The 14333-nt window shown below is 36.8% G+C and overlaps 1 protein-coding gene across 3 annotated transcripts in view; it reads left to right on the forward strand.

Moving 5' to 3' along the window:
* Positions 1 to 10943, forward strand: part of Gxylt2 (glucoside xylosyltransferase 2) — a 91592-nt gene extending 80649 nt beyond the window's left edge. For 2 of the 3 annotated variants that reach the window (XM_087182021.1, XM_021266043.2), the window contains one exon: positions 17 to 10943. In XM_087182021.1, coding sequence (XP_087038147.1) covers positions 17 to 68 — 52 coding nt within the window. In that variant the 3' untranslated portion in view covers positions 69 to 10943. The remainder of the gene's footprint in view (positions 1 to 16) is intronic. The other variant, XR_015439500.1, reaches the window with a different exon arrangement.
* The last annotated feature ends 3390 nt before the right edge of the window (positions 10944 to 14333 follow it).

A 14333-nucleotide genomic window follows, 5' to 3' on the forward strand; every position in this document is an offset into this window, starting at 1 on the left:
TTAAATCATTTTATAGTTTCCCTTTCAAGACAATCTCTTTCAATCCATGTATTACCCTCTCCAGCTGAAGTTTTTGGAAACTGTGCACACTCTTTGTGGACGAATTCCACAGGTTTTCCTGAAGCAAATTGAGAAAACAATGAGAAGAGCCTATGAGAAACATGTCATCATCCATGTTGGCCCCAATCACATGCGCTGAATATGTTGTCTTGTTGCAAGCCAATTAGACATCTTGTGACCAAGGAAACATTAATCTTTATGCCGCCTGGATCTTTTTTGTGTGAATATTTAATAGAGCTCCATGACTATAGGGTTTTAAAAGCCTTGTTAAATTTTGCCACATTAGTTGTCCCTAAAAGAGAATATGCATTTCTTTATTTTTTTCTAAAATCTTACTTATTTCAGTTTTGGAAAAAAAATTTTAAAACCTATTATTATGCATTTAACATTGCTCTAGCAGGATAAGCTCTCAGTGACAAAGAAGTTTTGAGAGCCTTCTTCTGGTGTTATATTTATCTAGCATTCCTGAGACTCTTCCTGTGCTGCAATTGGCTCCCTCACACCCTTGTATTAAAATCAATACATATAGGTCAGTCAGCCAAAATCAAGATTAGATCAATCATAATTCTACCACCCTGTGGAAAAGATTATTATTGTTTTATGGTATTTCCTTCCAGCCTACTTTTTTTCCCCCCTACTTCTGTATTTCCTATTATAAATCTTATTTAAAACAGGCAGTTTCAGACATCCCCCCCAGGCCAGGAGCCTTCCCAGAGAGGAGCTGCACAGGCTCACTGGGTCCCACTGGAGGCCCGCTATTCCATCCCTAAGTACATGCAGATCCAGGGGAGCAGCTGTGTGGCTCAGACCTGCAAGGCTGCAGGCAGATCCCAGTTGGGGGTTCACCCTGACCCCAGAGGCCAGGGTACACCTGCCCAAGCCAAAGGCCCACCCAGAAAGGGGCTGCGCGGGCACACAGGCTTCAACCGGAGGCTCTCCATACCATCAGCCACAGCCAGGGACCTACCTGGAGAAGAGCTGTACAGGCCCTCAAGCAATACCCAGAGACTTGCCCCAATACCATTGATAAGTGAAAGGAGACCCTAGCCAAAACCTGTGCAGACAACAGAAACTGGGGTGCACAAGCCCCAACCAAAGGCCCTGCCAGACAATAGCTACATAGGGGCCCCAGCGAGAAGCCATCCCAAGTGTGCTCAGGTCCAAGCCAGAAGCCCACCCAGACAACAGGTCAGCTCAGGGATCTAGAAGGCCACCACTCTGAACCCAGGAATTGATGTACTAATGAGCAGCACAGCAAAGGCTTCTTGGTGGCTTGCTAAGAATTCAAGACCACTGGGTGAGCAAAAAGTTGCCTCAACAAAGACACAGCAGGCTGCATCTGTTGAAATGAAATAAGTAAATAAGTCCCAAAACCAGACTTCCAGATCACCTAAGGGAACCCCAAAGGACAATGAGATGGATCAGTCTGATACTCAACCACCTGGACTCCCTGAACTGGCAACAAAAGGGGAACTGGAAAACATGAAATCAGAAATAATTTCTCAGATAACAGAGATTGTGCCCATAGTACAAGACATAGTTAATAAATCTAGAGCAGACACAGATGGAAAAATAGAGGAGCTGAGGAACATGATGGAATCCCAACACAGGAAACAAATGGAATCCATAAAACACATGCAAACAGATTTCCAGGAGATTAAAAACTCCATTGAAAGTTTACCCAGCAGAATAAGCCAATGCGAGGATAGAATTTCATATATAGAAGATAGGATTGCAATTAGTGACAAGGAAAAGAAAAATTTCTTTAAAATAGTAAGAGACCATGAGAAATCAATCAAGCAGCTGCTAGACAGTGCAAAGAATAACATCAGAGTGATTGCAGTCTAGGAAGAAACAGGAGAGAGTACAGATGACATAAAAAAAAAACTGTTCACAGAAGTAATGGCAGAAAATTTCCCAAATAGGGGAAAAGAACTTGACAGAGATAAGTGAGGCATATAGGACTCCAACTAGCTGTGGTCAAAAAAAAAAAAATCTACACATAGGCATATGATAGTTAAGATTCCAGAAACCCAACAGAAGAACACAATTCTATAAGCAGTTAGAGAAAAGAAACAAATCACATAAAACGGAAAGCCCAACAGAATCACAGCAAACTTCTGAACACAAACCCACAAGGCAAGAAGAGTGTGGAGTGACATATTTCAAGCCCTAAAGGAAAACAACCTCCAATCCAGATTGATGTACCCTATCTTTCAAAATAGATGGAGAAATAAGATACTTTCATGACAAAAAGCACCTAGGAACTTCATGAATACCAAACCAGCACTACAAAAAATTTTAAGCAATATCCTAAGAAAAGACAAGGAGGATCACAATCCCAGGAAGCCCTGCAGAATGAATCCATCAGGCATGACAAGAAATTAAATGTAAAGGGAAAGAATCCAATAAAAAGAAAAAGTCATGACAAGGATAAGTGAATACATATCAATTATAACCTTCAATGTTAATGGTCTCAATTCACCAATCAAAAGAAATAGACTAGCAGAATGGGTCAAGAAGCAAGACCCAACAGTATGCTGCATACAAGAAACACACTTAATTTGAAAAGAAACTCATAGACTGAACGTTAAAGGGTGAAAAACAATGCTCCATGCAACAGGAACTGGAAAAAAAGCAGGAGTGGCTATCTTCTTTGCAGATCAAGTGGATTTCAAACCAACACTGATTAAGAGAGACAAAGAAGCACACTATATCCTTGTAAAGGGAACAATCCAAGAAGAAGAGATGACAATCATTAATATATATGCACCAAACACTAGTGCACCCAACTATATAAGACAAATACTAACAGACATGAAAAGTCTTATATGCACCAATACAATTGTAGTGGGGGACCTCAACACCCCACTGTCACAAATAGATAGATCAACTAGACAAAAAATAAGTAATGAAATACTAGACCTCAATTGAACTCTTGAACAGATGAACTTAACAGATGTTTACAGAGTCTTCCACCCCACAAAATCAGAATACACATTCTTCTCAGCTGCACATGGGTCATTCTCAAAAATAGACCACATACTCACACATAGAACATGTTTAAATAAGTGCAAAGGAGTTGAAGTTACCCCTCTATATTATCAGACCATAGTGGGATGAAATTGGAGATCTATAGCAAAAGAAACTCAAAAAATTTCATAAACATGTGGAAATTGAATAACACACTTCTGAATAACCAATGGGTCACAGAGGAAATTAAAGAAGAAATCAGACAGTTCCTTCAATTAAATGACAATGACAATACAACATATCGGAATCTATGGGACACAATGAAAGCAGTTTTACAAGGGAAATTCATAGCAGTGAATACACATATTAGGAAAACAGAACAAGCCCAATGAAACAACCTGATGCTGCACCTCAAGCTTCAAGAAAAAGAAGAGCGGGACAACCCCAGAGCTCATACAAGGGAGGAAATTATAAAGATCAGAGGAGAAATCAATGCAATGGAGACTAAGAGAACAATACAAAAAAATCAATGAAGCCAAGAGTTGGTTCTTCGAAAGAATCAACAAAATTGACAAACCCTTAGCCAACCTTATCAGAAAAAGGAAAGAAAAGGCCTGAATCCATGCAATTAGGAATGAAAAGGGTGAAATTACAACAGACCCAGCAGAAATCCAGAGGATCGTCAATACCTACTTCCAGAACCTATACGCCAATAAGATGGACAACACAGAAGAAATGGACAGATTCCTAAATACATATGAATTACCAAAGTTGAACGAAGAAGACCTAAAAATTCTGAACAACCCAATATCAACCAATGAAATTGAAAACATAATTAAAAACTTATCAACTAAGAAAATCCCGGGCCCTGATGGCTTCACTGCTAAATTCTACAAGACATTTAGAGAGGAACTGCAGCCACTACTGTTTAAACTCTTCAATGAAATTGAAAGGGAAGCAATACTCCCAAATTCATTCCTGGAAGCAAGCATCACCTTGAGTCCCAAAGCAGAGAAAGACCCAACTAAAAAAGAGAACTATAGGCCAATCTCACTAATGAACAGAGATGCAAAAATCCTTAATAAGATACTGGCAAATAGAATGCAGAAGATCATCAAGAAGATCGTACACCCTTGACCAAGTGGGATTCATCTCAGGGATGGAGGGATGGTTCAACATATGTGAATCAATAAATGTAATATACTATATCAATAGAGCTAAGGATAAAAACCATATGATTATCTCAATAGATGCAGGAAAAGCATTTGACAAATTCTAACATGCATTTATGATAAAAACCCTACAGCCTCAATCTGATAAAAGCCATCTATGAAAAACCAACAGCCAATATCATACTAAATGGTTAAAAACTGAACTCCTTCACACTAAAATCAGGAAAAAGTCAAGGATGTCCACTATCACCACTTCTGCTCAATATAGTTTTGAAAACACTAGCTACAGCAATTAGACAAGAGAAAGAAATAAAAGGAATAAAGATAGGAAATGAAGAAGTCAAAATGTCATTATTTTCAGATGCCATGATACTCTATATAGAAGACCCCAAGAACACCACCAAAAGTATTCTAGACTTAATAACCAAATTCAGTATAGTAGCTGGATACAAGATCAACACACAAAAATCAATAGCTTTTCTGTACACAAAAAAAAGACTCACTGAGAAAGAAATGGGGCAATCAATTCCTTTCACAATAGCATCCAAAAAACTGAAATACCTAGGAATCGACCTAATGAAAGAAATCAAAGACCTCTTCTCTGAAAACTATAGCCCTCTGAAAAAAGATTGAAGAGGATATCAGAAAATGGAAATACATCCTTTGCTCCTGGGTAGGAAGAATCAACATAGTGAAAATGGCCATATTTCCAAAACTGCTATATAGATTCAGTGCAATCCCAATTGAAATCCCAGCAGTGTACTTTGCAGTCCTGGAGAAAACAATCCAAAAATTCATCTGGAACAAGAAGACATCTAGACTATCAAAGCAATACTAGGCAATAAAGACAAGGTAGTGGGTATCACAATCCCCAACCTGCAACTCTACTACAAACCTACTGTGATAAAAACAGCATGGTACTGGCAAAGAAACAGACCTGAGGACCAGTGGAACAGATGAGAAGATGCAGAAACAACTCCAGACACACTCAGCCATCTCATCTTCAATAAAGGAGCCAAACACCCTCACTGGAGGAAAGATAGCCTCTTTAATAAATGGTGCTGGAAAAACTGGGTTTCAACTTGCCAAAGATTAAAACTAGACCTATATCTCTCACCATGCACTAAACTAAAATTGAAATGGATTAAAGATCTAAATATTAAAATAGAAACACTAATCCAGCTGGAACAGAGGTTAGGAAGAACTCTTGAAGACATTGGTGTAGGAAAAGATTTTATGAACAAAACCTCAGTTGCCCCTGAACTAGCACAAACAATCAACAAGTGGGATCTCTTCTTATTAAAAAGCTTCTGGAGCCGGTGATTTTGCTCAGTGGTTTCGCCTCCTGCCTTGCAAGCACAACGTCCTGAGTTCGATCCCCGGTACCAAAAAACAAAAAAAAAGCTTCTGCACAGCCCGAGAAACCACCAACAGTGAGAAGAGACAACCCACAGTGTGGGAAAAAATTTTCACCTGCTGTTCCTCAAACAAAGGTCTACTATCTAGAATCTATAAAGAACTTTAAAAAATCAGACCTCCCAATTTTAAAGACCCAGTCCAAAAATGGGCATCTGAAATGAACAGACATTTTTCAGACAAAGAAGTAGAAATACCAAATAAACATATGAAAAAATATTCCACATCACTGGTCATTCAAGAGATGCAAATGAAAACAATGCTGATATTCCACCTCACCCCAGAAAGAATGAATGGCTGCTATCATGAAATCAACCAAGAACAAATGCTGGCAGGGCTGTGGGAAAAGAGGAACCCTACTCCACTGCTGGTGGGAGTGGAGACTGGTGCAGCCACTGTGGAAATCAGTATGGAGATACCTCAAAGTTCTAGGACTGGAAGTCCCATTTGACCCAGCTATTCCCCTGCTGGGTATCTTCCCCCAAGAATTAAAAGAATCATACCACAGTGATACATGTGCACCCATGTTCATAGCAGCATAATTCGTGATAGGTAAACCTTGGAAGCAGCCCAATTGCCCATCAACTGGAGACTGGATAAAGAAAATGTTTTGTTTTGTTTTTTTAATAAAATGGAGTATTACTCAGCCATAAAGAACAAGAAACTCGAGACATTTTTAGCTAAATGGATGCACACTGAGATGATACTCTTAAGTGAAAAAATTGGACACATGTGCAAATACCAAATAGTTTCTCTAGTGTGAGAAACTGAAAGTGTAAATAAGGACTAAAAGGTATAACAGATATTGTGAAATAGGAAGAAAAGGTGTAAAGGGGAAGGGGAAATGGGAGGGGTAGGAAAGAAGAAAGAAGGGAATGGAATTAATATGAGAAAATGAGAAAATGGAAACAAAGTCTTTTTAGATAAGGAGGGATGGAGGGGTTCAAGGGAGTGCAGGAGAATGGGGAAAAAATAAGAATCAAAATACATCATGTAAAGATACAAGACCCCTGTGGTGAATATAACAGTATTGTATACGAAGATGGATTATGTAAAGGTGCAAATTTCCAATGATGAACATCACTATATTGTATACCTTAAATGTACCAGTATAATTAAATAAATAAATAAATAAATAAATAAATAAATAAAACAGGCAGTTTCAATAGAAGTAGGCCCCTACACTGAGTTTCGTTTTGTTTTTTAATGTAGGGCTCTAAAAAGTTTGACAAGATGATTGTTTGTAGTACTTTAATTACAATATATCTGGGAGAAGCATTCAGATTTCAGCTAATTGGACAGTGTTAAAAGATGAAGCATATATCTCAGGGCATTTCTGAAGAAAATTGTTTAGATTTGCAGAGGACTAAATCATAAGAAATTTCTATGCAACAAAAACATCTGAAAGGAAACTTCAATAATTTTATCAAGCCTAAGGAACTTCTTTAACAAAGAGATGTGATTTTATTTGCCCTCAGATAAAAACGCTTGATCCTTTAAGTCCTCGAGATGTGTGATCATTTCCCTTCTTTGAACTCTGGGGCAATAGGTAAAAATCAAAGACCAGCTTCAGATTTAATGTGTTCAAAGTAAATAGTGGAGCTAATTCCATTGCCAAGAAAATTCAACCTCTTACCAGCCTTAGAAAGGTCTCTTTCCTCTAGGGTTACTTAGCGGTTAGCCAAGAAACCTTGCAGGTCTTATCACCTAGCGACAGTAGAGGAAGTTCTATATTCTATTCCCCAAAGGGACCTGACTTAATCCCAGGTTACTCAGAAGATTAGTACCAACATAGGGACATTTTGTGTACTTTGTTTATCTCAAATGACTTTTGCATAATTGACCTCTTGGATTTTTCCAACAGCCCAGTGAACTTAGTAGGGATCGATGTCATCTCCATTAGGTAAATAAGCAAATTGTAACACAAAGAACTGAGTATCATTACCTTTCTCTCCGTTTCTTTCTTTCTTTCTTTCTTTCTTTCTTTCTTTCTTTCTTTCTTTCTTTCTTTCTTTCTTTCTTTCTTTCTTTCTTTTCTTTCTTTCTTTCTTTCTTTTTCTTTCCTTCTTTCTTTCTTCTTTATTTCTTTTTCTTCCTTCCTTCCTTCCTTCTTTCTTTTTCTATTTCTTTCTTTCCTTCTTTCTTTGTTTTTTTTGTTTTTGTTTTTTGTTTTTTGTTTGGTATCCAGGATCAAACTCGGGACCTTCCGCTTGCAAGGCAGGGGGTGGAACCACTAAGCTAAATCCCTGGCCCTTTCTTTGGTTTTTTGACACAGGGTCTTGGCATGTAGTTTAGGCTGGCCTTGAACTTGTAGCAGTCCTGCCTCAGCCTCCTAAGTGCTGAAATTACAGGAGTATTATTGCTTTTCTATAAGGTCTGTGTAAGATGCATCCTATTTTACAGAAAAATTTTTGGAAATGAAGATATTGAATATGTTTCATCATATATTAAAAGCAATCTGAATGTAAAAAATAAAAATATGATTTTGTTAATGTAAATATAGTATCATATATATCAGAATATTCTAGGATATCATACCTACTATATTAGAGAAAATGAAAAAAGTACAGTATATGAAAATCTCAGCACTACAGAGAAATGTATAAATATCAGCCAATGTTAGTATATGACACAATTATAGTTGTCATAAATTTAAATCTAAAATGTTAAGGTAATAACCCATACTTTTCTTTTGATCATTTGGGTGGCCTATGGTTGGTTATTTTTGTTAATGAAATTATCATTATGATGTGAAACTTGTTTTTGCTGTTATATTTTGTTTCTTTATTTCACTGCCAGCAGTGACATCATTCATTATTTTATATTTTTTGTCCTAGACCTTGTGTCCATGATACAGGCACAGAGGATATAGAGCAATTTTTGAATTGTCTTTTGTTTCAAGAAAATGTATCTTACATATTCACAAATAGAGTTTTATTGGAAGAGCCAGAATATGAACACAGTTTTCTTTCTACCTGTTCAGAATGGCCAGTAAACCCAGAAATGTCACTCAGATTTATTGTTGGCTCTCTGTTACAATGAAGTTCCTTCCATCCTTTGGTGAATCCAAAGACTTGGAATCTGATGTAAAGACTTCAAATACAACAATTTTTTTTAAAAAACAAGAGCCAAGGTTACTCACACTGAATATACAGGCAAGGTTACCATCAAATGTCAATGACAGAACTCTAGAATATTCTAGAACAATGAATCATGAGCATATGATACTTTAGAACCTGTTGTGATTTTTCACTATGGAATTCCTCTGCTGTGTCCGGCACCTCCAGCAAACACCTTTGAAACATGGGAGCCACAAATTTTAATTCAAATGACTTTTAAAACATGCAATTTGTGGTCTGAAGTTTGCTAGAGGTTGGTTGTATTACAGCCCCATATGCTGCATTGAATCCATGTGAGGAAAATAGGAGCTGGTTCTCTCCTTTCTTACTGCCCCGCCCTCTTCTCCTCTCTTGCCCTCTTTCACTTTCCCTCTTCTCCTCCCCTTTCTTCCCCCTCTCCTCTCTTTTCATTTCTTCAAAAATTCTGTTTCAATGGCCAGGGATTTAGCTCAGTGGTTCCACCACCTGCTTTGCAAGGGCAAGGACCTGAGTTCGATCTCCGGCACCAAAAAAAAAAAAAGAGAGAGAAGAAAAGAAAAAATAAATAAAGTAACTAGATGTTAAAAAAAAATTCTGTTTCATGGATACAACAATGGAGTTCCATTGGAGAAGTAAAGAACACTTTCTAATAGCTAAGTGTGACAATAATTTTGTATGCATGGAGATTGAAACTTCCAACAGTGGGATCACTAGAAATGCTATTTTCCTTGTCCAGTTTTTCCTCTAATACAAATCTGAGAAATTTTGTGACTTCCACTGAAAATCCTAATATTTAAACAATTACGTAGCTACAAAATTGTTTTGAGTTTTTCTTCAACTTCCAAAATGACAATTTAGCATTTTGGGCATAGTGCTGTAAATATTACTATTTATATGAAATCTCTGCTTCATATTCAGCCCTTCTGTTGCAAACTGTTGTGACTTTTGCTGAATTTGGTTTTGAAATGGATATTTATGCAGACATAGGGAGGTTTAAGAGTATTTTCTTTTATTGTGACTGTAGCATTCATAAGCAAAAATAAGCAAGCCAAATAACACAAAGCTATTCATATTATAATTTACAGTGATTGATCACAAAATAATGATTTAATAACTGAATGATCATTCTGATTCACCCTGCAAGCAGGACAGCATTTGTTCAAATTTAGGTTTATGTTTAAATATTGCCTGATATTTATACATTAAAATATAAATGGCATGTGTTTGGTAAACCAAAGTGAACATGAAGTCAGGACCAAACTCAGAAATATATATATATATATTTTTTTTTTTTTTGTACCAGGGATCAAACTCGGGACCTTGCTCTTGAGAGGCAGGCGTCAGAACCACTGAGCTAAATCCCGGCCCCTCAAACTCAGAAATATATTGAATTCAGAAATATGTTACATTTTATAGGAACACACATCATTCTCTTCTCTTTATTAGAATGTAGACAACCTTTCTTATGTTTACCTATTTTTCTTCTTTTTTTTCTTTTTCATATTCCTCTTTCATTTTCACCTTTCTCTTTCTGTCTATAGTGCAAGCTCCTGAGTAGTACAAGAAACCAGGTTTGAGCGACAGAGCGATAGAGTGTGGGGGATCCCTGGGGAGGCAAATCTAAGTTCTATGCTTTATATCAAATCTTTTATGATGAATATTTTAGAGGTTTAAACAATAATCTACACAGCACACACATGCATGCCATATGCCTTTTAAAGAAGGAGCCAGTATTTATCATACCTGTGAATTGATTTATAGTCAAACCTTAGGTCAAATCATTTCACAACTGTGTTGCTAGTATTTAAAGCTGGAGAATTCTTCACTAGAAGCAGAGTTTTGTCCTAGTTTTTGTTTTTTACAGGTCAAAGCTGGAAAAATTCTCTTGAGTCTTCAAGATAAAGCATTTGTGTTTGTATCAGCATATGCATGAACATGTAAGAATCAGGTGCAATTTCTGCTTCATCAGGTTTACAAGTTTGTGTTGTCACTGAAAAAGTACACCCATTGTTTATAGCTCCCAAGGAGACCCTTACTGCATTTTTTTATGTTGGGAAACTTTATTTTTGTTTGCAAAAAAATGAGCATCGAAAAGAATACTCCAAAAAATAAGAATTACTACAGCAAATAAAAGGAAATTCAAATATGATTTAATCAATGTGTTGCCTTTTTAAATGTCACTTCTTGTTTTATCTGTTGTTTTTTAATTATTATTAAAAGCTTTAAATATGTGTCTTTTGGTATTATTTTGGAATTGTGTATCTTTTTCTTTATAAGATTTCAAGTTTAAACATTTATAATGTGAAACAGTAATACTTAAGCCTGTCCAGTGAGTAAATATTTAGTAAATAGCTTAGTCTATTTTTTAAAAATTACTGAAGTGTTGCTGTTTATAAAATTGCTGTGCTTTACACTTTATGTTATTTGGCTTTAGTGGTGTTTTGTGTTTGAGATAAAAATGAACAGAGTTTGGAGAATGTGGAAATTAGTTCTCCCCATTCCTACATTTTATTTAGCAAAAGTAAGCCTGATTTGTTAGCTAGTACATACACCCAAACTAGCTAAACTGTGCCAAGAGTTTTGAGTTGATATAAATGTTTCTCCCCCTCCAACCCCTAGTCCAGTGGTGGCAAACCTATGGCGCGCATGCCGCAGTAGCCTATTGTTATTATTGAAAGCTCTAAAAGGTTTCCCGTCACTGCCCTAGTCTCTTCTTTAAAGCAATACAAGTTGCTCAATTCATCTACAGTGTTTCCTCCCTATGCTATTTTAAAACAAAAATTTTAAATGCAAAGGTATTTGGAAATAGATTTCTGGAATAACTGAACCCACAACAGATTATTATGGAGGCACAGTAAGATACTTCATCCACTTAGACAAAATTGACCTTAAATCCTAGTTCCACTGTTTTCTGACAGCTTGTGACCCAGGACATCTTGCCAGGCCTTTTTGCACTGCTGGAATAAGGCTGATGATGACCCTTTTCATATACAGCTATGAGGAATAAATGAAGTGACAACATGAAGTGCTTGACATGTGGTAAATGGTCAATATGCTCATGGGTGTCCAAACTCTTGGATTACCTAGGGAGCACTGAATGAAGAGGAATTATCTTGGGCCACAAATAAAATATATAATATAGCTAATGTATATGAATAATAAATTTTCTTTTATATTTTATTAAAGCATTTAAAAATACAAGTCCAAGTTTAATAATTAAAAAAGAAAACATACATATCTGCTCAACAACAATAAACACCAGTCATCACAGGCACACACACGTGGAAATAGGTTTAAATGAGATTATCAGTAATCACTGCATTTTACTCACTTTGTGCACTAGTACATACAATGTCTCGTACATGAGAATTTTGGTTAAACTGTGTGGGGTGGGCTCAGGAGGCCAAGTTAGCAATGCACTGCAACCTCCCCTATCCATTGTCATCTATATAGTCCACATTTGAGCACTGCACAATCGAGTCATGAAAAAAAAAAATCACTAAATACCCCATGATGATGTTAAAAGTTTCCAACCTGTGGGGCCACACCTCTAGCTGTCCAGGGATGTATGTGGTTTATAGGTTGGACATGCCTGTTCGTAACATTATGAGCAGGAACCTGTCTGCTGTGCTGTGAAGTTGTGATATAATAAAACCTGCTGGTTTGGACCATTCCACATTCCACAAATGCTGGTCCTGCTATGGCTGGTAACTCCAGAATAGCAGGGAATCTCAGTTTTTCCATGTGTTTAAGGTTTGGTTAAATATTCTCTAAAACCCATTTCAGTTCTATAAACACTTTAGTGAGAGTGAAATGTTTAAGAAATTAAAAGTAAAAGGAGTTTGGATCCAAGTATGTAGGAGAATGTCACATTTACCTAGTTCTTAATATCTATTGCATGATTGAATGTTTTCTTCAGTCTGAGTATTTCAAAGTAAGGGAATTGTCCTTTGTAACTTTATAGAGTTATGTATAAAGGAGGTAGGGACTGAACTTCTTAGAATAATGGCCAAATTGATTTCTAGATGTCTTAGAAAGTCTCTGGGTAACCTCTCCTCTCCACCTCCCTGGCCACATCTTGAATTATTCCACCACCACCACCCCAGTTCACTAATTTCTGTATATGCTGGTTTCTTTTTGTTCCTCTCTTAGGAAGTGAAGCTCTTTCCCACAACAGGGGCTTTACACATCTCTGGACTCTTCCACCTCCCCACCCACTTTCTTCTACCTGGAAAATGACTACTCTCTGTCAGGTCTCAATGTAAATGTCATTCATTTCCTTGCTAACACCTCCTCTGGTCCACTGTGTGAGAGGCAGTCTTCCTCTTATATTCGTTTGTGTGTGTCTCCCTGCACTATCTATTGAAACAATAATAGTACTTATATATATAAAACTCTAAGTTCATTGACTACCTTCCCCAGTAGACACATAGTTCCTCAAGGGTACCATCCTTGTTGATCTTTTATTCTCTAGTCTATACTTCAAAGCTTCAATGGCTAACATTTTTAATGCTCAAGAAATATTTAATGAATTTATAAATTAAATGATTCAGCTGCATCTTAAACTGGGACCAATTCCTCTCAGTTAAGCTTCACAACAGATTCTACTGATTTTGAGTATTCCTGAAAACTACTTTTCCTGTAAATGGTGGTACTGAGCTCTAACAGCCCATCCTATGAAGTCTCATTTATTGAAAGTATAGTGAGGCCCTTAATTTCTTGGAGATTTATTTATTTATTTACCTGTGGCCTGGTCAGATGATATTTAAGTTATTTTCTGTTTAAACACTATTTCCACAATCTGTTCTTTATGGCTCTGTAGTGGACATTTGTTGGAATTTGGCTGCCTGGAAACCACCCCACTCCTGATACCAATTTCTGTAGTTTAAACTCCCTAAATTGTGACAACAAACACAGATCAATTAGTATAGGAAAAAAAGAAAGAATGGATTGATATGTAAGTGAAGAGTCCAGAAATAGCTCTGGATTCAAAGGCTCAAATGATGCTAATTTATCATTTTAACAATGTTTTTTCATGAATATTTCATTTAAAACCACACATTCTTCTAGGATTCCAGCTATAAAATCCCCATGTCATTTCAATATAATCATGCTATCCTTGAAGAAATACATCATCTCCATTTCAGATGAAAAACAGTATTGCCAGCCTGGGTCAAAACCTCAAGAAAATTGTTCTCTTGGTGTTTGTTTTGAAACAACTATAATGTATATTTTCCCTCTCACTGAGAAGTACCATTGATTTTTTTAAAAGAAGGGGAAAGAAAGCCTTCACCAGAAATAATTCAGCAATCTATATAAATGGAGGATTGTGGATGGGGTGTTATAAACTTGATCTGTTGAAAAACAGCACATACTTTACCAATTCCTCAGCTCCATAGTCCCCATAGAGACCCAGAAATGATAGTCAAAATCATGATTTATATGTTCCTATACTTGAATAGATTTGTTTGTTTGTTTGTTTATTTATTTTGGATGAGATTGGGTCTTTCTATGTAGCCCAGACTGGCGTTGAACTCATAGTGATCTTCCATCCTCCTGCCTTAGCCCCCCAAGTCCTGGGATTACAGATGAGCGCCACCATGCCTGGCTTGAA

Source organism: Heterocephalus glaber, unplaced genomic scaffold (genome assembly GCF_053883595.1).
Source record: "Heterocephalus glaber isolate CG9 unplaced genomic scaffold, H.glaber_assembly_v1.0 deba00001472, whole genome shotgun sequence".
NCBI lineage: Eukaryota > Metazoa > Chordata > Mammalia > Rodentia > Bathyergidae > Heterocephalus > Heterocephalus glaber.